Here is a 27,154-nt window from a genome sequence, read left to right as displayed (position 1 = left end):
TGACAGATCAAATTGGCATCACTTTCATCATTTCAAGCATACAGTAACATCCCCAGGCAATAGTGTGATCCTCTTTCTTCCCTTTCACAAAGAAAAACCAGGTGACTGCAGACAGCAGGAGGTGTCACGGTCAACGTATCGAGCGGCAGAACAGATCATACAATAGGAGGCTGTTTAGGACAGGCGCAGAAAAATGAGGTCCCATCACAGTTTGGAGAAGCTCAGGGATTTTTTTTATAGACAATCACATCTGTTTATGGGCAGTAATTACTGGAAAGCCTGAAGTGTACAGCTGTGCAGCGCTCGGAGCTGCGGGAGGAAGACGAGGAAGATCAAATCCCAGCACTGCAGCACGCCGGCCACATGTAAGCGCTAGACCCGAGCACACGCTAGCGCTAGACCTGCGCACACGCTAGCGCTAGACACGAGCACACGTTAGCGCTAGACACGAGCACACGCTGGCGCTAGACCTGCGCACACGCTAGCGCTAGACACGAGCACACGCTAGCGCTAGACACGAGCACACGCTCACTTGGGCAGCAAGTGCAAAGTCACAGTGATAGTCAAGGCAAAATTTGTGATAATAAACAGAAATGCATAATCACTATCAGGGGATCAGCACTTACAATTGAATAGTTTTAACACCATTTTAAGACCTGCACATCACTTCCATCGGCTTCAATGCGGACAAACAAAATCGCCCTACTCAACAGAGGCCCTGTTTACACCTGATGCGTTTTGGTGGATCGGATCACAAGTAGACCAGAGAGACACATTCCCGTTTACACCTGGTGTTTTAATCCGTCTTTTTTGTCCATTTCTTCGAGGGGAGGGTCTATGGACGGGTAAATGTACGGGCTTTTTCAGATCTTTCGATCTAATGGACGAAATAAGCTCACGCAATTTACATTCGTGAACGGAGACGACGGAGAAACACTCGGAGAGCATCAGCTTTCATTTCCGCTCTGATAACCTCAAGAGGTTAGAAATCAGGAATGGTGAGAGAACATTGTGATTGGTACGTTTTTCATCTTCAAACCAGACTTGGGTCTCCAGCCGACAAAGTTTAAATCCCGTCCGGCTAGAGCGCTTCCCATAATGTTTAATGTTAGGTCAGGTTGCCAGTCTTTTGTGTCTGTTTGAACACATTCGATCACATGAGCGTTTACACTACGAAAGCAATCCGGTCGATTGTGTTTTCGACTACCTCTGGAAGTGGTGGAAAGTGGACAAGCTCAAAACGTTTTTAGACCCGTTTACACCTGTATTTAGTGTCGTCCACTTGTGATGCGATCGACCAAAACGCATCTTAAAACCAGGTGTAAACAGGCCTAGAGATATACAGTACAAATGTACAATGGACCCCTGTGCATTAAGCAAGTCAGGAAACGTTTTTCTCCACCAGCATCACATGCTGGACACTGTGCAGGACTTATATCTCTCATTCCCAAGACAAATTGATGCTGAATTGACTGCAAAAGCAGGTCCTACACCACACTAATACATTATTGTGGTATAAAACCAGGTGTTTCAGTGTCATTGTCCAACCCTTGTAACAACAAATGTTCTGTTTATAATTTTTTTTTGGTAACACTTTATTTTACAGTGTCCTTGTTACACATGTTACATGTACTTACTATAGTAATAACAGTAAATTATGCATAATTACATGCAACTAACTCTAAAACCAAACCCTAACCCTATAGTAAATACATGCACTGTAACAAGTACACTAGTAACAAGTAAAATTACAAGTAAAATTAAGTGTAACCTTATTTTTCAGTAGTTGCATTGAAACTTTATATTCTGTGTGCATGCTATAGAAATGTTAAGTGTGCTGGCAGACAATGTGAAGTGTTTGATACCTCGACACACGGGCATCTTCCCAGTCCAGGTTCCATCGGACCGGCAGACCCGGTGTTCAGAGCCTCCAGACAAAAAGAAGCCGGTTTGGCAGGTGTAGATGAGCGTGTAACCATAGGAGGGCAGATCCATGCCCACAACATCCACATGAGCCGGGCTCTCGGGCTGTTTACAACTGTGGGCTACAAAGACAAGAAAGAGTAATTGTCAAAGAGAAACAAAAGAGATGAAAGTACTATCCAGCAAACCACCTCGATCCCTGTATAATCAGACTTCAAACTGCAGTGGGCAAAATCAAAATGAAGTTTGAACTTTTAAGACAACATGGCGTGTTTTTTTTAGAGAGAATCTATGTCTTTCTCTCTCTCTGACACCACCATGTTCCTGTGCCTACAAAAGCTGGCGGAGAACCTTGAGAGTGGCAGACGTTGATGCATGCTGGCAGACGGCACTTAAAGGGAGCGCACCTTTACCTGTCACACCAGCAGATCAAACACAAGCCAATGCTCACCCAGTCATTCCAGCAGCTCCATCATCACTATGACTTTGATCAAAAGTAGCCGGGATTGGGGTTTTGGCTCAGTGCACTGGGCCCAGTTCTTTTATCCAAGACTTTGATAAGGGTTTCTATCCATGAGAGCCAGAACAACAATACAGCCACAAAACGTAATCAGGCAAAGAAACTATTATGGTTTCTAGTTACATTGCTGTGTAATATGGGGGCGTAGGGATTATTATAATTATTTTAAATACATTTCTGCTCATTTATTGAGAAAATGCTAATTAAATTTTGATTTGAATTTAAGTTCACATTATTATTCATATTCATTTAAAAACTGGATGCCTCCTTGTAATATTGCCACCAAATCATACAAAAACCCAAACAAAACAACTTTTAAAGGAGAGACGAGAGTTTTAATGTTGTTTATATGTCTATGTGGTGGTTTTAATATGTGCAAATTAATGTCAACACTATTCCTGAGTATTTTCTCCTTAAAACTGCAGTGAACCAAAGTGTTTCTGATGTCTCTGATGTCACAAACTACCTTGTAACCAATCAGATCAACGTGTGATCGTCAACGAGTGCATCTCTGAGCTGAGTGGAGGCGGGGCTCATTTGCATATTCATAGAACCACATAAACTAAATGAGGCAAGGGCGAGGCGAGTTACATTAAAGCTATTTTAAGGCATGAAGAAATTATTTTTTCAAGGAAAAAAACGTTTAAATATGTCATTTTGGTGATCAAAGATGAGTTTTAAGGGATAAAATTATTGACTACAGGGGGACTTAAAATGATGAATGTATTTGATGTACAGTAAATAAAACTGACACAAAAACCAAAAAATACATAAATGACATTTACTTAATTTGGAAAAAAAATTCACATTGTGCTCATATCTGATATGATCACAATTATCCCTGCTCTCTTGAAAAATAAATAAATGTATTTTTACACTTTAAACTTTTTGCATGCGGAAGCCTTCCATAGCTATAAATTATATTATAATACAGTCCACTTGTAGTAAATAAATTAATAAATTCTCAGGACAGAGCAAGGCACAAAAAAAAAAAAAAAAACTACTTTATTTCTTTGGAGACCAATCTAGTGGAACGCTAATGGAAAGGACAGCCAGCCATTATCCAATTCTGCGTGAAAAATGAGAAAGATGATTTAGCACTCAGCCTGACTCTGTGAGTAGCCAACTGCTCTGTGTAAACAAAATTACAGTGCGTAATTACAGAATGATCTCGATTATTCTTGAAAAAAAAAAAAAAAAAAGCTGTTTTATCACAGATTTACAATTAAGTGGGAGAAGTGCTGTGTCTTTCTAGCTATCTCATTGGTTGATTTCCTAATTTTTGCAAAACAATGACAGAACTTTGGGGCAGTGGTATGATGCAAAATGTAATTAGCTTTTGAAATGCTTCAACTGAATGGCAATCTGTCTTGTGAAATTAGAGGCCAGCTGTTTTCTCGTTCTTCAGCCTGCTTTAATGCTCTTGATTTCGGAGCTTCTGTTGATCTCCAACGCGTGTTCACATAACAAAGTCTACACAACTCGCATGGTGTTCATGCGTCAACTCGCACAAGCGTCATGGTGCTCTCGTGAAAGCGTATTAGAGATTCATATTTTGTAAATAAAGTGGTAAATTATGCTATTTTTGTGCAAACAAAGCACTCGCGTCATTTCATAAATTTGATGTTAAACCACTGGAGTCACATGGATTACTTTAAAGATGTCTTTACTACCTTTCTTGGCCTTAAAAGTTGTAGTTGCGTAGCTGTCAATGGAGGGACAAAAAGCTCTCAGATATCATTAAAAAGATCTTCATTTGTGTTCTGAAGATGAACAAAAGTCTTACGGGTTTGGAACGACACGAGGGTGAGTAATTACTGAGAATTTTCATTTTTCGGTGAACTAACCCTTTAATATGAGCACAGAAGTAAACACATCCTGCTATCTTCGGTGGAATGACTCCTTTAGACATGATGGATGTTGTGAGATGAATAATCAATGTCTTATGAATATGATTATTCTGTGGCTTCTTATGGAACTACTTTAATTAGCAAAGCAAAATAACTTGCCATTTGGTGTCTCAAGTTAAGTGATATTAATGTCTTGTTTATAGAAAAATTGGCATCTAAGTTTATTTAAGTTTAACTGACGCCACTGTTGTAGTCAACACCAGCTCCTTCAAATCAAAGTCAAGACCGAGACCAAAACAGGGTCGAGTCCAAGTCATGATCAAGTCCATGACAAGACTGAGATCATAAAAATATGAACTTGAGGGCTAAGATCAAGAACATGAAAATATGGTCTTGCACTCTGACTCAAGGCCAAGTCCATATTTTCATGTTTTTGGTACATGTAGACTCAGCCTGGACCTGAACTCAACTGTCTTCTGGTCTCAGTCTTGACTTGGACTCGAATGAGCTGTTCTCGACTATACTAGTGGACTCATTTCTTTGTAGCTCAATTATACAAATATATTCAGCATTGACCTTTATTTAATGAGAAACTTCCAACAAATATAAATTGGAATTCTGACAGATTCCCATGAATGTGGCAACTGGTACACTCATGCCATAGAAGAACCATTTTGGGCTCCCCAACGAACCAATCAGTGACCAGTTCTTAAAATAATTTTTTTCTCTTAAAGGGACTATGTGTAGCTTTTTAGGTATTTTATTATCTAAAATCAATATTTTTATTCATAAATATGCCCTCAATGGTGTACAAATACCTATGCCAATGATCAGACTAATCCTCGTAAACGAAGAATTTATTATCTTTATATACATGGGACGGGTAGGTCCACGGAGGCTTCCATGTAGTTCCGCCATCTTGAAAAACTATAATAGCAGAGAGGGACAAAAAGTACTAGGCCAACGCGTTTCCACAACGTGTTTTCGTTCAGAACCAGCGTCACGTGACTGAAGCCAGCAGAAGTGGAGGAGCAGAGCAGTGAGAGGCGCTTGTCACTGCACCGGCAAGTTTAAAAGGATGCACTGCACGGTTATTTATACACCGTTCATTCATACAGAGTCACAGGATGAGTCCTCGTCGTCGAAAAAGTCCAAAATAGACCGTAAAAGGAAACGTGACCGGAGATTACAAAAACAAGGGTTAATGTGGGGATAGCTAATGCAGGAGAAAGCTTTCAAAAGAGACCCTGAAGTTGCCTGCTTTCTTCTCGACAGGTAAGTCAATGTTACGGTCTTAATTACAAGCTTTTTTTCATTGCTTGGTTGTGTACTTTATTATATAGACAGTAGAACATTTATAGTTAAAAGTTAAACAGGCTCTTTGATGAATAGCAGCTATTGAGTAAAGTAACGTTAGAGAAGGCTCTGATGATGATGATATCTAACAATGCACGTACTTCAAAAAATATAACGAGTAAAGAAGGCATTACTACTAATTACCATAGTTAATGTTTTTCACAGTCAGTAATTGATAACTGTAACATTCTTTTTTTCGTTGTTTCAAGTTTCAGTTTGTTTTAAATAACAAACCTGTTCACCCGAAGAAAAACTCGAAGTGCTATTATAAGACATCCTGTCATAGCTTTTTGGTACATAACGGCTACCGTAGATGCAACGCGCATTTGAAAAAAGTGAGGCGCTGGAGAGCATTATTCGTTTGAATGCAAAATACAATTTCACCACTAGATGGGAGAAATTCCTACACATAGTCCCTTTAATGTGTTTTAACTCTTTCCCCGCCAGTGTTTACTAAAACAGTTGCCAGTCAGCGCCAACATTTTTGATCATATTCACAAAACTTTCAATAAAAAAAAAAAAAATCTAGCTTCATTCATTCTTTAATATCAAGACTTTGAGAACTTTCGATTTGGAACGATTATCAAACCATAGATCAAGTAGTCCATCAACAGCCCAAAACTTCCTTTTCGTGGGTTCGGCATTTAATTTGGTAATGCTAGACAGTTTTGATTTCTATACTGTTGATTGTTTGATGATCACGTTTGTTTACTTGTGCATTAACTTCTATCCGCTCCTGGTTTTTGCAGAGCTTGTTTTTGGATCCGGATATTCTGTACTATTTCAGAAGATGCATAACAGCGCCCCCTACCATATAACAGTGAAAACACGCATTGCAGGAACAACTTTTCAATGGCGGGTAAGAGTTGTGTCATAAATGACGGAAAATCTCTTTTGGCGGGAAAAACGTTAATAATCGAATTAACTTTTTCAAGAACCGTTTGTGTAATGGAAAGGTTCCATGGATGTTAAAGGTTCTTCATGGAACTATAGATGCCAAAAAATAACCTTTTCAAGAGTGTATAGGGATAAGACTTACGGATGCACTCCGGCTGTGTCCCGCTCCAGGTGAGGTCAGTCTGGCAGAGACGTGTGGTGGAGCCCTGCAGCAGGTGACCAGGCTGACACTGGAAAGCCACCATACTTCCAACCTACACCAAACACACACACACACACACACACACACACACACATCCCATCAGACACTGCACTCCCCCAACTCTCTTCTGGAGGCAGATTAAACAATATTAAACACCTAATACTTGCAGTTTGTGAACAAGCACTTAACCCCAAATTATGGCCATTCTAAACCCTGCTTTTAACCCCAGGTAAAGGAACGTTTCACAGGGTTAGCACCGCTTTTTACACGGGGGTATGAAACCTTGCTCTGGAGCAGGAATAGTGCTGCTTTTGTGCTGTTAAAACCACATTGCACCGCCAAACTTGTGCAGTATGCCTCATATTCACGTGTGAAACAACACGCATTGTACACAGTCATTTCAGCGTTTGTCAAACGGAGACGGAAAATCAATTGGAGGGAAAAAGTGACCCTTTCATTCTTGCCTTCATTCAGAAAAAAACGTGTGTATTATAGCGCACCATTCGTCCAATCAATGACACTGACACCGAAAATATGCAAGTAAGGACGTTAACCCAGGGTATAGGAATGCACAATGTGAAACACCAGCTTTTGAAAACCCAGGATTAATTGAAAACCCTGGGTGAAACGTAAAGCAAGATAACCTAGGATTTCATTTACCCGGGTTTACAATGACCCTGTTTCAAGTGTGACAAACCCAAGAGTTTTCACTCCTGAGGACAGACGCTGGAAAAGACTGCAACTACAAAGATCTGGCTTGAAATGTCAGATCCTTCAGGTATCTTCTGCATCGCCGTACGCCATCTACTTCCCAGACTCACTCTCTTAAAAGCTAAAGTGGAAGTGTGCTAATGTCGGGCGGATATTCTCATATATGCTACTTACCTACTTTACCTACAGCTCAAGTAATCACTCGTACATGCACTTAGGAGGCCATTGTGACCTCCTTTCCGGGCCACTAGTGATGTAAAGTGCCACTTATTTCCATAATATATGGTAGCACTCCTCAAGCAAACGTGTTCGGCTACTATACGTTATCATCAGCAAGGTCATGGGACAAAAAAGTGTCGCATATATGCCTGAGGGCGTGGGCTGTGCTTTAGGATACATACGAGAGAAGTACGATATTAACACGTCACAGAGTGCGTATTAGAGTGCATAGCATTTTAATTGATTAACATGTCCCCGCTCACTGCGAACACAGTTGACGAGCCATAGACACTGCTGCTTATCTGAGGTGTGCCATATCTCCTCTCGCCGACTCCGATATCATTAAGCCCCGGAAAGCAAAAGAGCTTGACTGGCTCCTTTTTCTCCAGGCCAGACAAATGATTTACTGATATTTAGCGGTTTCATGAAGGCTTGACCTCTGATACTGTAAGGACTTGAATTCGTAATGCCAGCGATGAACACTCTTCCTCAGCAATCTCAGTGTTTCTGTTTTTCACATCTCTCTCAGTTCACCCGTCTGTCATGCTCTCCTGACGAAACATAATCAGATTTATTTGCACTCCCGAGAAGTAGATTTTTTTTTTTTTTTCTATTCGAGTGGTTCTCATGTGTTATTACATCCATGCATACATTTCACCGCTCCTCAAGACCACGTTTGGAGTGGAAAAGTCTTGAGAGGGCTTATTAATATTTTGTAGTGGATGTGAGGGAATGAAGGGCCTTCACCAAGTAGTTTGTCTGGAGTGGGTTTGAGAAAAGCCATGAATCATTCTTAAGAACGCTTTCATGGAAGGAATAAGGGAAGATATGAATTAACTTGAAGATTAAAGGAATAGTTCACCTAACATTTTTAATGTAATTCAAACCCCAGTATTAATTTCTTTCTTCAGTGAAACACAAAACTTTGGGAAAGTGGTCCATCATGCTCGATATTCCATGTCATCAGAAGCTGTAGCTTCAGCTTGGAATGTGCTAGGGCCCCTCATGCACTAAATGTGTATTTTGTCCGTTTTGTCCGTAAGTACATAGATTTAATATTAAAAAAAAAAAGAAAGTATTTACTGTTTCAGTCACACCCCTCCCCCTCACAATGGTTCATTCCACCTGCGCTGTCCGAGCTACGATCGCTAGTGTAGCGTCTCTTGCTTATTGCACTTGCTATGATGCAGCGCAGACAGTGACACACGCAGGCATGTCACATCAAAAGTCAGGGCATCAAAAACGGAAAGAAAAGAAGGAAAGAGAAGACAGAGAACGCCGAAGTCGACAGTATGTCACACAGTTTTTCAAAAAGAAAGGTAGCTTGCCCTATTCCTGTATTCCAAAACTTTCAGAGTTACTTATTTTTGTTGCTACATGACCTGCCTTTATCTAGCTAGCTTAGTAAAATAATTACTGAATAATGATTAATGATAATAATAACATCTCTGCTGTCTCCGGGTTATCATGTCTCGTAGACACAGATTCAGCGGCTGCTGCACACCCACGTCCTCCTTCCCCCACTTCCCTAGTCCCCGTCTCAGCCGAACAAGGTGAGCCTGAGCGCGAAACTTCACGAAGATTGAAGCCTCTAAACATGTCTTATCTACTGTGTTCGCCACATGATGATAACTTTACAAAACAAAAAGTAATCTACACGCTTCAAAAATTACAAAATCAGTTTGCCGTGTAAGATGCAGCTGCAGAGTATTTTCGGGCAGGTCTGCATAGTTTTGCGAATATTTTGCACACTGCCTGTGACCGTTATCTGAGAAAAAAATGATCTGAGGTCTGCTATGTTGCAGGATAGACTTTGTCACCTTGCCATACTATCCATTGAAAGCAAACTGGCAAGAAAGCTGAACTTTGATGATTTGATACATGATTTTGCCAGCAGAAAGGCACGTCGCTGGGCCATTATAAAGTGATGTTGAACATAACTTTGTTAGACCTGGATAACAAACAGTTGATGTCTGGTTCAGTACTTGTTTAGTCCTGGACTGGTTTAGGCCTGGCATTACTCCTGGTGTGTCTTGATTTTGAGCCCTTTTGGCCTAGCTAGTTTTATTCCTGGACTGATTGGGTTAGTTCTAGCTGATGTTTCCTGATTGAGCAGTTTGACCCAGCTAAAGCTTGTTCATGTAAAGTATATGTCAATATGTGTACATTATGTTCTGTTGTGCTTGCAATTGCAATTGAGATAATAAATGTTCTCCCTTTTATGTAAACAAGTACATATTTATATATTTTTTTCTTGTTTTTGTAGGCTTTGTACTCATCTTTAGACATTTTAACTATGCAATGTGCTAAGTATCTTTTTTAAAGTATACAGGGCATGTTTATTGGGTTTAATTTTATCTGTAAAAAATGTAGGGGGCCCAGAAATTTTGGTTTCCATAGGGTCCAGAATTTCTGGCGGCACCCCTGGACGTACGGGTTAGTAAATGATCACAAAATGTTTCATTTTAAGATTAACTATTTCTATTTAAGCAGTGGATCTCAACCAGGTGGCCAAGATGACATAAAATGATTTAAAATAAAGACAAAACAAGTAGGCTATTTAAAAAATCCCAAAAATCTTATTTTAATTCACCATCTCAACAATGGTTTTCTTTGAAGAATTATAAAAGTGTGATTCCTATACTTGGAAAAGTCATATACATGAACAAATTCTTGAGCATTTTTATGCTTATTTTTTAATCAATATAGAGTTTTCTAGTTATGGCAAGCTCTGAAATCAGGTAGAAATTGTGAGTTTCCTTTTCCAGTAAATATCAAATATCTGGAAAAGTCATAGGGCGTTTGAATATTGTTGTGGACAATAGAGCACCAAAAATACAACAAAAGTCTAATAATATCTAATACTGTTTTTTATAATATAATATAATATAATATAATAATAGTAAAAGTTTAACTGAAAAAAATGCTTAATTTGGTTAATATTACCTCTTAAATGATCCATTTCAGAAGAGTATTTGGTTATTCTTAGTGTTTTGGTTTGTCCCTCTTTGGCTTTCATGAGAGCAGCACTCAAGCTGAACCATGAACCATGAACATTGAACTCTGACACAATGTTTTCTATTATATATGTGGTCGTCCTGCTACCTTAAAGCCAAAGGTCCTGTTGAGAGAGCCATAGCGGGGCGTTCCAGGGTTCTCACAGGTGGTGCGAGTTGGCTCTAGGGAAAGAAAGGGAGAAGAAAAACAAAACAAATGAACATCCAGTCACATTCTTCTTCTCAATATCTTCTTATCAGCCACAGGAGGCAGTTTCTTTCTCACCACCATAACAGCACTTCATCTCTCATAAATACGTGCAACATAGCCCTTCCTGAGCCCAGACGCATCGCTCAAAGCAGTGCTAGGGCTTATGGTGATTGTTATGGGCCTGTGTGTTTATGTAAGTGCTGCAGCAGTGTCGTAACAGCGGTGTTTTATGGAGACTCAGCAGGGGGCAGTGTTGCTGCAGAAGTGCGTCTGCTCACACACAGATGTGCTGCTCTGTAATTGGGATGTAGAGCACATTTTGAGCTGACGCAGAGACCCTTGATTCAATGCAGGCGTGCAAATGACAGGACAACCTGCGAGGCTTACACAACCAACCCCTTTTCCATGCCGTTTTTTTTGTGTGTGGCGCTTCTAATACCGAGTCAGCACCGAGAAAATATATGACTGCATTGCCATATGGAGACAAGAGTTGCAGACAGTGCTCGTGTTGCTTTGATTTTGAAAGGAGAACTGACTAGGAGGCCAAATAGGATTAAGTAAAAACTACTACATGCACATGGGACGTGTTCACATCTTCCCACATCCATATGGAAGTTTTGAAAGTCTGATTATCACCACCATTGAAAACATATCTGGGAATGGAGGTACTCAGATGAAAATTGCATTTGCCCTACAATAAAACATTGGCTGAATAGTACAGTTGATAAATTTGGTTTATGATTGTTTCATGCTCTTGACCGCCAAAAAACACACTGAGGTCAGCACAAACTGAGTTCAATGTTTCCTGAAGATGAGGTCATGTCACACAGCCTGTTCATGTCACCGTTTGCCTGCGTCTACCAACTGATGGTAGCCTGGTTAAAACCAGACCATTCTCAGTAGTAACTGAGTTATGGTCTGGCAAAGCTCCATAGACAAATCATTTCCAAAGGGGCGTCACCAACGGACGTCGCTCAAATGTCTCGTCAAGATCGTCATCGTGTAAAGCTGCGTCCCAATTCGCCTAAGTTACACTATGCCATAAAAGTATGTACTCTTTTTGTGAAGAAAATGTATTTACTTTTGAATGTGTAGCAAAAAAGTAGGTAAGCTTTGGGACATACTACTTCGTCATCTTTATCGGATGGATCTGTCGCGTGCATCCTGTCACTTAAACTGCCCTGTCAATCATCGTGTCACAGTTAAAATCCTCTATTAAATCTAATTTAATTTCCTACCGTTTCGGAGAGAAATGTAGTAGCACGTCCATCTGCCAGTGGGTCTTTCATGGAGACTGTCCTCATGTGTTTGCAATTTGAATATAATAATGCATTTAAAAGTTGAACGGACGTCGCTCAAATGCCTCTGGGCGCAATTGGATAGACCTAAAACCAATCAGAGCGATCGTCATTGTGTAAAGCCCGCCTCATCGTTTCTGATTGGTGCCGCGATTTCCAGGCCATGGAAATGGGCTTGAATGAGCTCTTTGCCAGACTACTTCTCGAGCAAATCTGAATTTGCCGGAAGTTGTCTGGGTTTTCCCAGGCTAAACTGATGGATGAATCTGTGCTAGAGTTTGGACGTAGAGCCCTTGACATCAACAACAAAAGATATGGAAAATGTTTGCTCTAACTTAAAAAAAAAAAGATTTATTCGATGCACAATTTTAAGGTTAGTTCAGTTACATTATTTGCATTTAACCAAACTAGACTATGTGATTTTTATTTCAGTAATTCCAGAAGTACCAAGTGGAAACTGGGAACAGCCAATATGATTCCTTCTATAAGCATTGGTGTGGGTAAATATGCAGTGGCATTTTAGAGCACTTAATTTCTTTTTCATGGTGTCTTTGATGCTGTATGAGGCCATAATAACACTCCATTGAAACAACTAAATGATTACACCTGCTTTGGGGCCATGGCTGACATCTTCTGTCGGCGCAATACACTAAATGCTTAAAAACGCCAATCAGAGCTCATCCAAATCTCCTGCTGGCTGTTCACAGCTCCTTAATAATGGCCTCACAGAGTTGGGACCATTTATTCAATTACTTGCTCAATTAAAAACAATTATCAATGTATTTATTGATGTTAGAAGGACTCCCTCATGAATGCATAAACTGAGGGGTTTAATCAGATAAACACTGTACGTAGGGGGACAGTGAGAGGAGTCTTTGTTAATGAGATGTGGAGAAATTGATGTAGCCGTAAAACAGCCATCATGCACAGGGAAAGAGAGGGAAAAGTGAAAAAGGATATGAGGTATGTATACATAAATAGAACTAATTCACATGACTCCTTATTTGCCCCCTAAAGCAGCTTTACAGAGATTAGTGCCTTTATATGAAACCCTGGGAGGAACAAAGACCCGAAACTCCCACAGCCCACAATGTGCTGGGGAAGTTTAAGGAATTTCAACTAGTTCAACTACAGTCAAGCTAGCCTTTAAAAAGGGTTAGACACACTGAAAGTTAATAACTAAAAAGTTAACTCAATCGACAAGGGAATAATATCAGATGATAATATAAGTTATCCTGCAATCACAGCATTTATATGGCACAAAACAGTAAAGATCTAAATCTGGGTGACAGCATTATGCTGAATATTATTTTACAATAAATACAGCAAAGTCAAAAAAAGTGCCAAACAACAGCATTAACTGGTAAAGTGTTAATTAATTGTTAAAGTCGGCATAACATGTAAATTCTGCCTATTTTGAAAAGGCATGTTATTGATCTTATAAAATATCATACCTCAATCTTTCGTTGAGACGTTGCTGGTGACATATTCTACAATTTAGTCTGCTTAAACCCCGCCCCTTTCTTAAAATCAACATCCAATCAACAGCTGAAGTACCTGGCCTACATTTGTTTCTGTCACATTACCAAAAAAGATCTATTGCTACTTCCATTTCATCAGAACTTTAACTTAAAAAAGTAAACAAAGCGACTTCAAATTGATTAATAATACTTCACAGTAATATTTCACAATAAGTTTAAATGTATTAACATTACTAGTTCATTATACATAAAAACAATTTTTTAATGAACAATGAATTGTTCATTGTTGATTGATGTTTGTCCAGAATACATTAATGTGGTATTCAGCACACCTGTGTTTGAGGAGGTCATGGGAATCGAGGACAATAACTTCACAACAGCTCCCATTGCCAACTGTCAAGAAATAAGTTTGCCAAGTTGACATTTCTCATGCAGTAAAGTTTTCCCTGACCTCGGTTCCACACTTCATTCTCTCCACTCGTCTGCCGACTGTTCCCACATCCCTTGTTCTGAGGACACTAAAAGGAGTGGCTTTGTTCTTCCCCACCATAATTGTCAATACAACATCAGGCGGGCTTGGAGCAGCGCTGACCTGGGCTGTGGGAGGGCATCGATTTCTTTGGAGGAGCTGTTACTAAATACAAAAAAGACCAAAATAGCTTTCCGTTGTGGGTGGAAATCATAACACCCAGCTGGAGCAACTGGAAAGTGTTAATTGGGGCAAAACTCAAAATTCTGACCACCTAGCTTAAATTTCCAGACTTTCGCTGAACTGAACCGTAAAACATTAACGAGACAAAGGACTTAAAGGGGAACTTTTAAAACAGCTTTTGTTTTTGGGCTCTACTAGAACTTGGGCTCTTTATGCTCCATAAAATAAAATAAAAAATGATTATTTTCCACATATTCTCCATTGTTGCAGCTCCTCATTTCCCAGCCTGTCAGTAACGCTCTGTTTAGTTCCTGTCTCTATGAAGCCCCTCCTTCTGAAAAGCACAATGTGCTCTGATTGGTCGGCTGGATCAGTGTGTTGTGATTGGTCAAGTGCTTCGAGCATGTTTGGGAAATGTCCCGCCCCCTTACCATAACCACCAGTTTCAACACACTACTAACTAACTCAACCAGGCCCCGCCCCTTTACTCTGCATATGAATTATTTAAATGAGGAATATCATGTTTGTTCCCGGAAGAAAACTCAAGACTACAATGGCTCAAACAGCAACATTGAACATTGAAAACGTTGAACGTAAAAAAGCATCACAGGAGCCCTTTAAGTGGCCGTGATCGCTTCTCGCTTAGCAGAGTTGGATGTAGTGGCCAGCTGGCTTTTTATTTGGTTTTAGGATTATTAGGTTTTGATATACATATAACAATTATTATGGCAGTCCGTTTCAGTGGGAATTCAACATATGGTTTAAACATGCAAACTGTGTCAGCATAATTGATTTACCTATACAGCGAGGCTGGGATCCACTCCAGGTGCCATCAGCCTGGCAAAAGCGTGTCGTGCTCCCCACTGGGATGTAGGGAGCCATGCAGATAAATGACACCTCGGACTGGAAGATGAAACTGCGGCCTTCCCTCGAGCCAAAAGCAGGGATTCCAGGATCTCCACAGAACTTTGCTATTATCACAGAAATCATAAAGAAACACATTCAGCTAAATCATCCTCAAATGGATAGTTATGAATGATGCTGAAAGATGCATGTACACTGTTAGAAAAAAAAGTTCTATATAGACCTTTTTATGTGTTCCCATCATGGAATCATTTCATGGATTTAGTTTTCATTTTAAATAAACTATGAATTAAACAGCTCGTAAACATACTTTATCACTAGAAAAATTGTAAACACCATATTAAACATGAAAGTGTTACACAATCATTTAAGACATTTCTACTTATATAGAACCTGTGTGGCATAAAGGGTTCTTTATAAAAAGAGTATAATATAGAAATAGGTCTATATAGAACCCGACTGAACCTTTTTTTATGTATGTTTTATTATGTTACATCTTGGGTAGTGTCACATCTACCACTTCCCAGAAAGAAAGGAATGTATGAATATTGAAATTGTGAATAAGAATTGATAAAATTGCATTGAGAAAATGTACATACTGTGTACAGTTTACTTTACTGTTCGGTAAGATTTGTTAATGTTCTTGAAAAACACTCTTCTGCTCACCAAAGATGCATTTATTTGATCAATAAATAAATAAATACGGTAAAAATTGTAATATTGTGAAATATTATTACAATTTAAAATAACTGTTTTAATATATTTTAAAATGTAATTCATTCCTTTGAATAAAGCTGAGTTTCCAGCATCATTACGCCAGTCTTCAGTGTCACACGATCCTTCAGAAATCATTCTAATATGCTCATATTTGAATATGTCTGACATTCTCATATTTGATGCTCCAGAAACATTTCTGATTATTATCAATGTTGAAACAGCTGTTCTGGAAACCATGATATTTTTTTTAGGATTCTCTGATGAATAGAAAGTTCAAAAGATAAGCATTTATTTGAAATATAATATTTTGTACGATTATGTCTTTGTCACTTTTAATCAATTTAACACATCCTTGCTAAATCATACTGACCCCAACATTTTGAACAGTAGTGTACATATTATACACTGCAGGAATAGTAAGAATAGTATGTGAGTATGCTATTCTGAAAAAAGCCACAGAATACTGTGGGAAATCCCAAGCCCACGAAGAGCGTTATCTGTGGCTCTGTCACTGTCAGGCAAACAATGAGTCTGAGGGAAAATCAATCGCATGCTTGACGTCACCAACTGACTGATCCATCATAAATATGCTGGTCAGACTACTGTGCCTGAGATCGTACACTACAAACTTGACTTTTCTTGATGAATTATAGATATGCTGTCAAGATATAAAATAAAAGTGGAAAAGAAAGAGAAGGAAAAAATCAGTATCACAAAGTCAGAGGCACACTTTCTTTCTCAAGCAAAAGTTTGCCTGCTTTTGTGAGGGCTAAAACAAGGGTACCTTTGTGATAACTAGGCTATTTAAACTTTAAATTCTCATACCAGTTTCTTCATCTCAGATGTTCAAAGCATCACACGGCATCGGATGTGCTGAGACAGAACTGATATCCCAAGCCACACCATGCTGAGCCCACCTTGTCTGGTGCCCTCAATAAATATTGCTATCAAGTAATCCAGTGGATGTAATGTCAATTTGTTGACCTATATGTACACATTCAATGATGAACCACTCAATCAATCAAATCTGATCATTAATTTCATGCCAACAGCAAGTATATAAGGTGCATTTTTTTGTGAAATGCTGGCATGCATAGGATTGCAAAGACCCACAGGGATGAAGCAGTCAGTTTGATTAATATTAATATAGTACAGTACTCACGCAGGCACTGAGGCACCTCGCCACTCCATGTCCCGTTACCCACACAGGTGAGGATGGCAGGGAAGGAGAGCTCGTATCCTGGGGAGCAGCTGTAACTCACGCTGGTGCCCCACTCGAAGTCCCGGCCCTCCAGGAGCCCGTTTGAGATGGGCACAGGAGCTGTGCAGGTCACGGCTGAACGGACACATTAAACAGCAACTCATACTTAACAATCACGTTTCTAATACAAGTCAGGGATGATCCACGGCTAGCTGTGCATTTAACGATTTTAATGCGTGACGTGGAGTCACAGAACCACCCGACGTGAAGCGGAGTGCATTCAAATCATTTAATGCACAGCAAGCCGTGGATATCCCGCTTATACCATGGTCATTTGCCGGCATTGTGTTTGCAACACAATATTTGATCTGAATGTTAAATATGACGGTTGTTTTCATTAGTTACGGATCTTTAAATACAGCATTCAGCCGCTTTTAATCAGACACAGAGATAAAGTAGTGCGGTAAGATTACATTTATTTGAATGAATGAATTATAGCATTTATTTGAATTAATTATCGATCGAGTGAGAGATGCATGTGTGAATTACGTGCTGTGCAGCATCTTTCTTAGCCTGGGAAAACCCAGACAACTTCCGGCAAATTCAGATTTGCTCGAGAAGTAGTCTGGCAAAGAGCTCATTCAAGCCCATTTCCATGGCCTAGAAATCGCGGCACCAATCAGAAACGTTGAGGCGGGCTTTACACAATGACGATCGCTCTGATTGGTTTTAGGTCTATCCAATTGCGCCCAGAGGCATTTGAGCGATGTCCGTTCAACTTTTAAATGCATTATTATATTCAAATTGCAAACACATGAGTACAGTCTCCATGAAAGACCCACTGGCAGATGAACGTGCTACTACATTTCTCTCCGAAACGGTAGGAAATTAAATTAGATTTAATAGAGGATTTTAACTGTGACACGATGATTGACAGGGCAGTTTAAGTGACAGGATGCACGCGACAGATCCGTCCAATAAAGATGACGAAGTAGTATGTCCCAAAGCTTACCTACTTTTTTGCTACACATTCAAAAGTAAATACATTTTCTTCCCAAAAAGAGTACATACTTTTATGGCATAGTGTAACTTAGGCGAATTGGGACGCAGCTTTACACGATGCCGATCGCTCTTGACGAGGCATTTGAGCGACGTCCGTTGGTGACGCCCCTTTGGAAATGATTTGTCTATGGAGCTTTGCCAGACCATAACTCAGTTACTACTGAGAATGGTCTGGTTTTAACCAGGCTACATCTTTCTACTAATAGTGAAGCTACGAGTTTCAAAAACTTCGTTGTAGAAATCTAATGTAGCGAAGTTATTTTATTGATAAATGTCATGTCGGACCTCGGTGTGCATTGATAAGCTTCTGTGCTCCTGAATGTGTGTGTAGCGTGATCTCGGACCTCGGTGTGCAAGTGTGTGTGTGTGTGTGTGTCTATGTGCGCGCATATAGAACGGTGATTTAACTGACTAGAACTACCTGTGCATTAAATGGTTTTAATGCACACCTTCCAGCCAATCAGAATTAACAGACCATGGTAAAATTAGAATGTAACCAACGTAAAAAATGTATTTTAAGCAAGTGTATTTGCTTTGATTTCCTGTAAAAATGTCTAAACACCCTTAAAATACAACAAATGGTACTTCCCAGAGCCTGTTTTTCCTTTTCAACAAATGTTCAGTGAAAGGAAGTGCTTAACCTTCAGAATATACTGATTGTTAGCCTCAGGAGGGCAAACTAAATATTATATGAGCTTCTTTATTTTCTGTTGAGTTTATATGAGGTTTGCAACCTTGTTACCAAAATTGGAGGAATAAATACAGTTTAAAAGCCTATTTGATGCGATTCATTTCTAACAATAAACATAAAAACTCTCCATGGGGAGAGTTTGGGACCAAATGTGGTTTGTAGTTAACTTTATTTTCATTAAATGAAAGAAAAATATTTGTTTGACTATTTTTTCTTACAACAACATGGGTAACAGGGTTGAATGTATAAAATTTTTACTTTTGTTGGTAACACTTTATTTCGATAGTCCACTTTAGACATTCTACTAACTATAAGTAACTTTGCAACTAAATATCATTAGAGTATTAGTAGACTGTATGCTTAATATCTGCTAAAACTTTATTTTGTTGGTCCCCCAACAGATATTCTACTGATTATAAGTAACTTGGCAACTACAAGTCGATTTATTCTACTAACCCGAAGCCTAACCATAACCTAACAGTCTACTAATACTCTAATGACAGTTAGTTGACATGTAGTTGCAAAGTTACTTATAGTTAGTAGAATGTCTAAAGTGGACTATCGAAATAAAGTGGAACCCATTTGTTTCTGCCATGTTTTTTTAAATGGTCCAAATTATGTTACTTAAAAATATTACATAAAATTATTAATATAAAAATATAAATTATACATAAGACATAGATATTAAATATATGAATATGTATCAATAATTCAATCAGTGATTCTTTAATACTATATTTGAAGATTTATAAAATAATTTATATTTAATTATACGGAGTATTAATAAAACATTTAATTTGTATAATTTTGTATAATATTTTATAACTTGTTTTAAAATTTAGCTTTTCATGTAAATCCATTTTATTTGAGATATTTTTATTGGAAAACAAGACAAAGACATGGATTAAGAACAGCATTTCATGCAATGCACTGTATTAATTGTCAAATCTAGCACAAACCTGCAATAGAAAAGTATGATTTTCTCAGAGAAGAAGCGACAACACTATGTCTAAAGAAGTGTTAACTATCGCGGTACTAGCAGGTTCAGTTATGGTAGAGAGATGAATTGCTTCTGCGAACACCATTGAAGGCTCTGAATGCTATATCTGTCTTAGAGGCCACATCTTTTCCAATAACTGCCCGCACAACTCTGTGAGCTAAGTCCTCTTCCCCGGTTATCAGTCCTCAGGTACCACACGAGCTTTTAAAATCAATCACACTCCACCAGACAGGAAGCCAATGCCTTGCTCAATCGGGCACTCATGATGACACATGGAGCAACACCCAATACAACACTCTTTATACCATGGTAAAGTTCCAGCCAGACTGCAATTACTGTCTGCAAAAACAATACATTTGACAGTTTCTTTATGAGCTGATTGTGTTGTCTTTGCTTGACTCATGTGGTCCAACCAATGTTGTATTATTATTATTGGCATCCTTTTAAAAGGCATGGCTCCTAAGCTAATGAATATTTCATATATACTGTCTACAACTGAAGAAAAGAGACAGAAGGGACGCACACACGCTCAATGTCAGGATCCTTCCACAGGTGGGAGTGGTTCTTTTTTTGAGCAAACTCACTTTAGCAAGCATATTAATGAGACAGAATATCAGTTTAGACCGAGGATATGAAGTTCAAGGCTCCTCAGATATGTATGCACAACATGTCCTTTAAGAGAAGGAGGAGGTTGCTGCCTTCAGGAATAAATGAGACATCTGTGTCTATCTAAATGAGCTTAGTAAAATGGCATTCGAGGCCAGGGCACTGGTGAGGAGGATCACAAATGCAACGTCCAAACCTGAAATTCAATTTCATATCACTTGATGTATTCAGTACTAGTTCATCTCTTGGCAGTAGGAAGATGACAGGAGTCATTTGTGAAATTAATTACAAGAAATGCAAGGGCTGATAGGTCAAAGCTGATTATAATAATGGGAACAACACAGCGCTTAAGGGCTGAGCGCTCAGTCTGTGTCTGCGTGCGATTGTCATTTGTCAAACAGCATGATTGGTTGATAAAACATGAATGTTTAGCATTGGTTGTGGCGCAATCGCACGAGGAAAGATGACTTACAAGGGTGCATAAACATTCATCCCTACATTTCAAACAAGACATCCATCACAACAGCGAAGACACAAAGCTGGAAGACCTCAACTCGCTCTAGGAGGAGCATCTGTGCATCGAATGCTCTGGGCGGTTCAGGCCAGATGTGCAGAGATATATCAGTGAGAGAGTAATCTTAAACCCTGCCTTGTGAACAATAAAGCTGTTTGGCTTTACTTGGCAGAGAAAATGCTGGAGAGATGTGTTAATCTTAAGACCACAAAGGAGAATTTAGGGAACGCTTTACTAGAAGGTTCAATTTGTTAACATGCATTGAGTATCAGCATACAACAATGAACGTAATCTAAATTAATAAACACTGTCAATGTTAATTTGTAAGTATACTATTGTTCGTTGTTCATTTACATTTGTGTATAGTCCATTAAATCTTTCTCTAAAACTGTTGCTGTTTGGAGGAAACCTCAGATCTCCATTTTTTTTCTCTTAATCATTATTATTGGTCACACTTTACGCGTGTCTGTGGGTTTTGCAAAAATGTAACCACTGCTTTCACAGACAAGGCTTAAACTAGTCCCAGACTAAAATGCATGTTTGAGCTGTGTTAACTGAAAGCAACTTGCACTGACATTTCTTAAAATACGTCAATGCCATTGTTTTGTCTCACGATGCACACCAGTAATATTTTTTTCTAAGGCACATTTATAAAAACAACTTAAATATATGAACTGAACTAACCCTGGCTTAATCTAAGCCTTGTCTGTGAAACCAGGCCTTAGAGAATTAAAAAGAGCTTGTGATTAAACCTGTCAGTCAAACCTCATAACTCCACCCACCCATATCATGAATGAAGTTGAATATGTTTGGTCCTCAATAAAAAAGTATTAGTAAAATAGCACATAAAATAGTATATGTATAAATGATCACATACCAGATTAACCAACACTCTAAAAAATGCTGGGTTGTTTCAACCCTTGTTTGGGTCAAATATGAACAAATCCAACTATTGGTTAAATTTTTTTGTCCTTTTTTTGTCCATATTTGACTCAAATATGGATTGAAACAACCCAGCATTTTGCAGACCATGCAGAGATGATATTTAGTTTTAGTTTTTTTGTGCATAAAATGAAAGTCAGTGGGGTCCATGAAAGTTGTTCTGGACCCATTGACTTTGATTAAATGGACAAAACCAGTTGAGACAACATTCAGAATATCTTATATGTTCTACAGAAGAAATTACGATTAAAAAAATGACAGACTTGCACTATTCCTTAAAACAAAGCTGTAAAAGTGTTGTTCATTGTTATCACTTGATACCTAACTGTAAAGTGTCATCAGAATTTATTACAACTGTTCTTGTTATTATGTCCAGTGAAGTTTAAATCAAGTTTTACCTTTACAGAAAGGCACAGGTGCGTTCCAGGTACCGTTTCCGGTACAGGTGATGGTGGAGAAACTCTCGCTTTCCATCGTGTATCCGGGCTGGCACATAAACGTGATGTTTTGTCCGATGGTGAAGTCCTCACCATATCTCAGCCCATTGGCCGGCACTCCGGGGTCTCCGCAGTTGATCACTGAAAATTACAGATCGGAATTATGATGTTTATAGCCCAACATAAACTACTGTGTTTAGTACAATGTGCTAATAGTCTCTATGTGAGCTAAAAGTCTGAGAAATGCACAATGTGCCACACGACAGCACTGTAGATCTTTATTCAATATTTCATACGACTCATCAGATGGCAATCATAGCTTTTTGTGGCAATGTGATTGAAGCTATCGAAACAAACCTTGGGGAGCCACGTTCACAAATCATCTTTAACAACTCATTTACGCTACAGCGATCTTTAGGACCCCTGGCTTTTTTATTTCAAATGATAGATCTTGCTATTATGTAAAGAAATCAATAGTAGCACGCAAGCACGGCTCCCTTCCCACCGACGTCCCCGAGGTGCAACTTCAAATCAATTCCACAGATCTCTTACAATTATCATTCCTTCCAATGGATAAATAAGAGGTGGTTGGATAGGAATGATGCGAGAATGAATGTGGCGCCACTGGAATTCAGACGAAACAAATGTGTAGTTTTGCACTTTGCCGTGGCTGACAAAACCTCGCTCGATCAGTGCATTTATTTAATTATTTCCTGGATGCAACATCTTAATTTCCTCTATTGATTTATGGTGAACCATTACTTATTTGTCACCCTTGAGTTGCCATATGTTTTGTGTCTTTTGGAAAAGGACGGAAAATGATGCTTTGTAAAATCCATCAGCGGCCTCGCACATAAACATGTCAGCTGATGGTGAGAAATGGCTAACGCTAAATGCTAATGTGACTCCTCCCTTGGACACAGCCATGTATCACCGCTTTCGGCCCACTCAATAAACACATGTAGAGCCGCATCAATCAGAGCTGGTTTGGTGCACCTCCCATATAATCCCAGTCTACAGTACGCAGGGAATACGCCCATGTTTAAGGGTGAGAGCATTAAGCGATGTGATTATGGATGATAATGCCAACTTACCAAGACACATTACGCAGGCTAAGCTGTTTTATTGTGTTGTGTGGCTCTTCATCATTCCTCAACAACTATTACTACTATGATGTGTGAGCGTTACATCACTCACAAATCGAAATCAAATAGATTGAAATGACACAAAGTGTGATCCGCAAGCTAACATAATCAACGACTGTAACAAATAGCTATTTGAAAATTAAAAATGCTACAGTAAAAAACTGTTAATTGGTTAACACGTTACCTTACCATATATATTGTCCATATAAACCATATAAAATGTAAATAGTTTGCATTATATGAAATTTTGCAGTAAAATACTGTGAATTGCCGTATCATTTAAGGTGAAAAACAGTACAAGGACATTCCAAAAAGTTCCTGCATGACATCACATATGATAATATTTTATATACTGTAAATTATTTTTGTTGTTTCTTATTTCTTGCTATCAGTAATGTACATAAGATGTTTTGGGTTGCATTTTCTGTTATTTTGTTTTATTATGTATTATGTATTATAGATTGGTATGTTAGCATTATATCACTAGATGAAACATAGTTTTAAGTTGTAATTGTAAATTTATATATATACAGTATATATTGTTTATATATATTTATATACTGCATTGTTTTCCTGCATTGCCAATGAAATGACAAGTCCCTCTCATTGACTCGTTTTATTTTATAACCCACAGATTGTACAAAAAGGTTGTTTCGGCACATTGAAATGTGAAAAAATTTCCGGACTTAATAAACATAAGGTGGAAACGGATTATGGCATTTGAACGAACAGGGTTTGTGACTAAATTAAGGACTCTAGTTCTGCATTGCGATTTTGAAATATTGAAATAATTGATTCATGTATCTACCAGAGGCAGATGATGAATTATTCTGACCTGTTCATCTTCCTCACTTTAACAAAAGAACATCTCAGAGAAACCTGATCCGGCAATCCCACCAATTATAACCCAATTCTTCCACAAAATGCACTTATCTGAAAACTTTCTAATCTTCCATATTCAAATGAACACTAGTAACTCTCATGGAGGTGCCTGGATGAAGCTTTCATGAAGTTGGTCGCATAAACTTTTCTCTATCAGTCAAGGTCTGTTACCATGATGATATATTTTTAGTACAGCTTTACACAAATGAATCCCACAAGCACATCTGTCACATCACCTCAATTATAGCCTGGAATGAAGAGCTACTGAGGCCATTATGGTTTATTGGAAAACAAAGTGTAAAGCACAAGCGTGTTGGACTCACAGGTGCAGTTGGGTGCAGTGCCAGACCAGGTGCCGTTAGCTTGGCATTGCCGCGTGGTGGAGCCGCTCAGCAAGTAGCCGTCCATACACGAATAGATGACCGAGTGTGAAAAGGTGGTGCCGTCGAGTCTGTAAACCCGTCCGTTACTGGGAGTCCCAGGGTTACCACACTGCACCGCTATAGTATGTCAGAAACACAAATATATGAAGAGTTATGAAGAGCTGTTCACACATGTAGGCCTACCTTATTGTCCTATTATCTCTTGTTTACTGTACTGTGACCTTTTACATTATTTTAAATCACTTTGACCCAGAATCAAATGCTTTTATATACTGAAGGAGCAATTTATTTATTTTTCCTATGAGGTATAATCATTTAAACGATGGCCATCCTAAAACCTTGTTTATGAGTAAATGATTTCTGAAGGTTCTAAACTGAAATCATAGACATTGTCAAAATGTTCGATATTATGTGACAGAATCAGGAGTTAGAGGTCAATTTTTATTTTTTGGGGGAAATACATGAATACTTTCATTTAGCAAAGATGCATTAGATTGATCAAAAGTGACAGTTTATAATGTTACAAAAGATTTCTGATTCAATTAAATGCTGCTAATATTAATCAAATATTATTAAATAAACTGTTTTCAACATTGATGTTTCTTGAGCAGCAAAATCAGCATATTATACTGATTTCTGAAGGATCATGTGACACTGAAGACTGGAGTAATGAAGCTGAAAATTCAGCTTTAAACACAGGAATAAATTACGGTACATTTTAAAATATAATAGAAAAAAATGATTTTAGATATGAATAATATTTCACAATATGAATGTACTGATCAAATAAATGCAGTCTTGATGAGCTTTAGAGACTTTCAAAAACATCTTAAAAAAATAAGACATTCATCTATAATGCATGTGCATTTTCACTTTCATAAATTGTGCTTCTACATAAACAGCGACTTAAAAATATCACATACAGTACATACCCCTAGTGTCTTGCTCAGCCTAGTATCGTTGTGTCTCAGATGGCACACAGAGTCTGTTCGATACATATTGCTCACAAAAACTGTCTAAGTAAGTGGTTCTTGGCAAGAATAAGTGGCAATGTGCACCGGACCAAACCATATGCTGTTCAGTCAAAGGTCTGGCTTCACAAGTCTATGTGCTTTCTAACAAGTAATAGCATGAAGTTATCAACAACTTAATCTAATTACAATTTATTGAGAAGTAGTCCGTTATGTGTAATACTGTACATGCATATACTTTGTGAGTAGCTTGCTTTCCCCACACTGCATTTGATATATCTTTTATGGACATCTGATGGGAAGAAAGTGATGGTCTAAAGGAACAGAGATCATTTGACCATGTAATGACTATGATAAGGGACAGCGGCTATAACAGAATGAGGTATTAGCGTCTGCAAGGCTTAAATGAGTGGGGATGAAGTTTGAAGATATGGTGTGACAGGCCTGTAGATCATACCCGGAGCATGGCACCGAGACAATGAAATGAACAAAAGAGAGCCGTGGAGATGCTGTTTGAGTGAATTAACCGGTGGAAAACCTATTAAACCGCCAAGCCGAAGTGCTTCTCCTGCAGTGGAGGGATTCAGGCTTCCTTTCAGGATTGAATCATCTCTCTGTGCAGTTGTTAAAATGACAGCGCTTGCGGTACACCTCCATGCCCGGGAACTTCCGCACTCGATTTGTCTTGCGATGACACGCTGACCATTGTGATTCCCACAGGGCTTGTGACTTCACGGCATGAGGGACGGATAACAGCGCGACACCTTCCCCCTCAATTAGTCAGTGTTCCTGTGTCCCGGTGCCAATTGCCGTCTCTCAAAAATGATTCCCGCACAATGGCTTGGGTCATGTCAACTATATTTTCAGTGGGAGCCCTGGGAGAAACACCATTAGTCAGGTCTCGGAGCAAGAAAACAAGATGGTGCATCATGTTTCCTAAAGAAAACACTGGCTGCTTGCCCCGGGAAGTGCCTGGTCATCTTTCATTTGTGCTGTAGACTTTACAGCCACGGGGAAAATGTGGCTTTATTACGTGGTGTGGGACTCTGACAACTGTACAACTGTAACGGGCCCAAATAAAACACCAGGTAACAATATGGACGGTGATATATTATTTAGCGGGTAGTTGATTTTATTGTTTGTCACTGATAAATGACTTTTGGGACTATTTTATGGTATAGCAAAGACAAGTCTTGCTTCCAGGGGGTTGGATGGATGCAATATCATTATTGAAATGAACAGGAAGGTTCAGCACTTAAGAAATAAAAAGGCAAAGCTTGTTAAAGGGTTTAATAAGTTACAATATTAGATCAGCAACAATGAGAAGGTCACGCTTTCCATCTTTTACTTCCAAAACAACTCTCAGTTGCTGATGAGAAAGTCTTTTCATATAGCGGTTATGCATAAATCTTTACTATAGCAA

General features: G+C 38.8%; 2 protein-coding genes across 6 annotated transcripts in view; both read right to left on the bottom strand.

The window, feature by feature from the left end:
• csmd3b (CUB and Sushi multiple domains 3b) overlaps positions 1-27,154 on the bottom strand; it is a 457,418-nt gene that overhangs the window by 7,236 nt on the left and 423,028 nt on the right. For all 5 annotated transcript variants that reach the window (XM_079879070.1, XM_079879071.1, XM_079879072.1 and 2 more), the window contains 7 exons: positions 24,701-24,877; positions 22,312-22,491; positions 17,060-17,233; positions 15,114-15,287; positions 10,784-10,857; positions 6,689-6,800; positions 1,866-2,045 (listed from right to left, as the gene is read on the bottom strand). In XM_079879070.1, the coding sequence (XP_079735196.1) occupies positions 1,866-2,045; positions 6,689-6,800; positions 10,784-10,857; positions 15,114-15,287; positions 17,060-17,233; positions 22,312-22,491; positions 24,701-24,877 (1,071 nt within the window). The remainder of the gene's footprint in view (positions 1-1,865; positions 2,046-6,688; positions 6,801-10,783; positions 10,858-15,113; positions 15,288-17,059; positions 17,234-22,311; positions 22,492-24,700; positions 24,878-27,154) is intronic.
• Positions 1-27,154, bottom strand: part of ppt1 (palmitoyl-protein thioesterase 1 (ceroid-lipofuscinosis, neuronal 1, infantile)) — a 230,959-nt gene that overhangs the window by 200,736 nt on the left and 3,069 nt on the right. The window lies entirely within an intron of this gene.

This window comes from Squalius cephalus (genome assembly GCF_949319135.1).
Source record: "Squalius cephalus genome assembly, chromosome: 8".
Taxonomy (NCBI): Eukaryota; Metazoa; Chordata; class Actinopteri; order Cypriniformes; family Leuciscidae; genus Squalius; species Squalius cephalus.
Note: the sequence above shows the minus strand (reverse complement) of the source record. Positions and strands in the feature narration are given on the sequence as shown.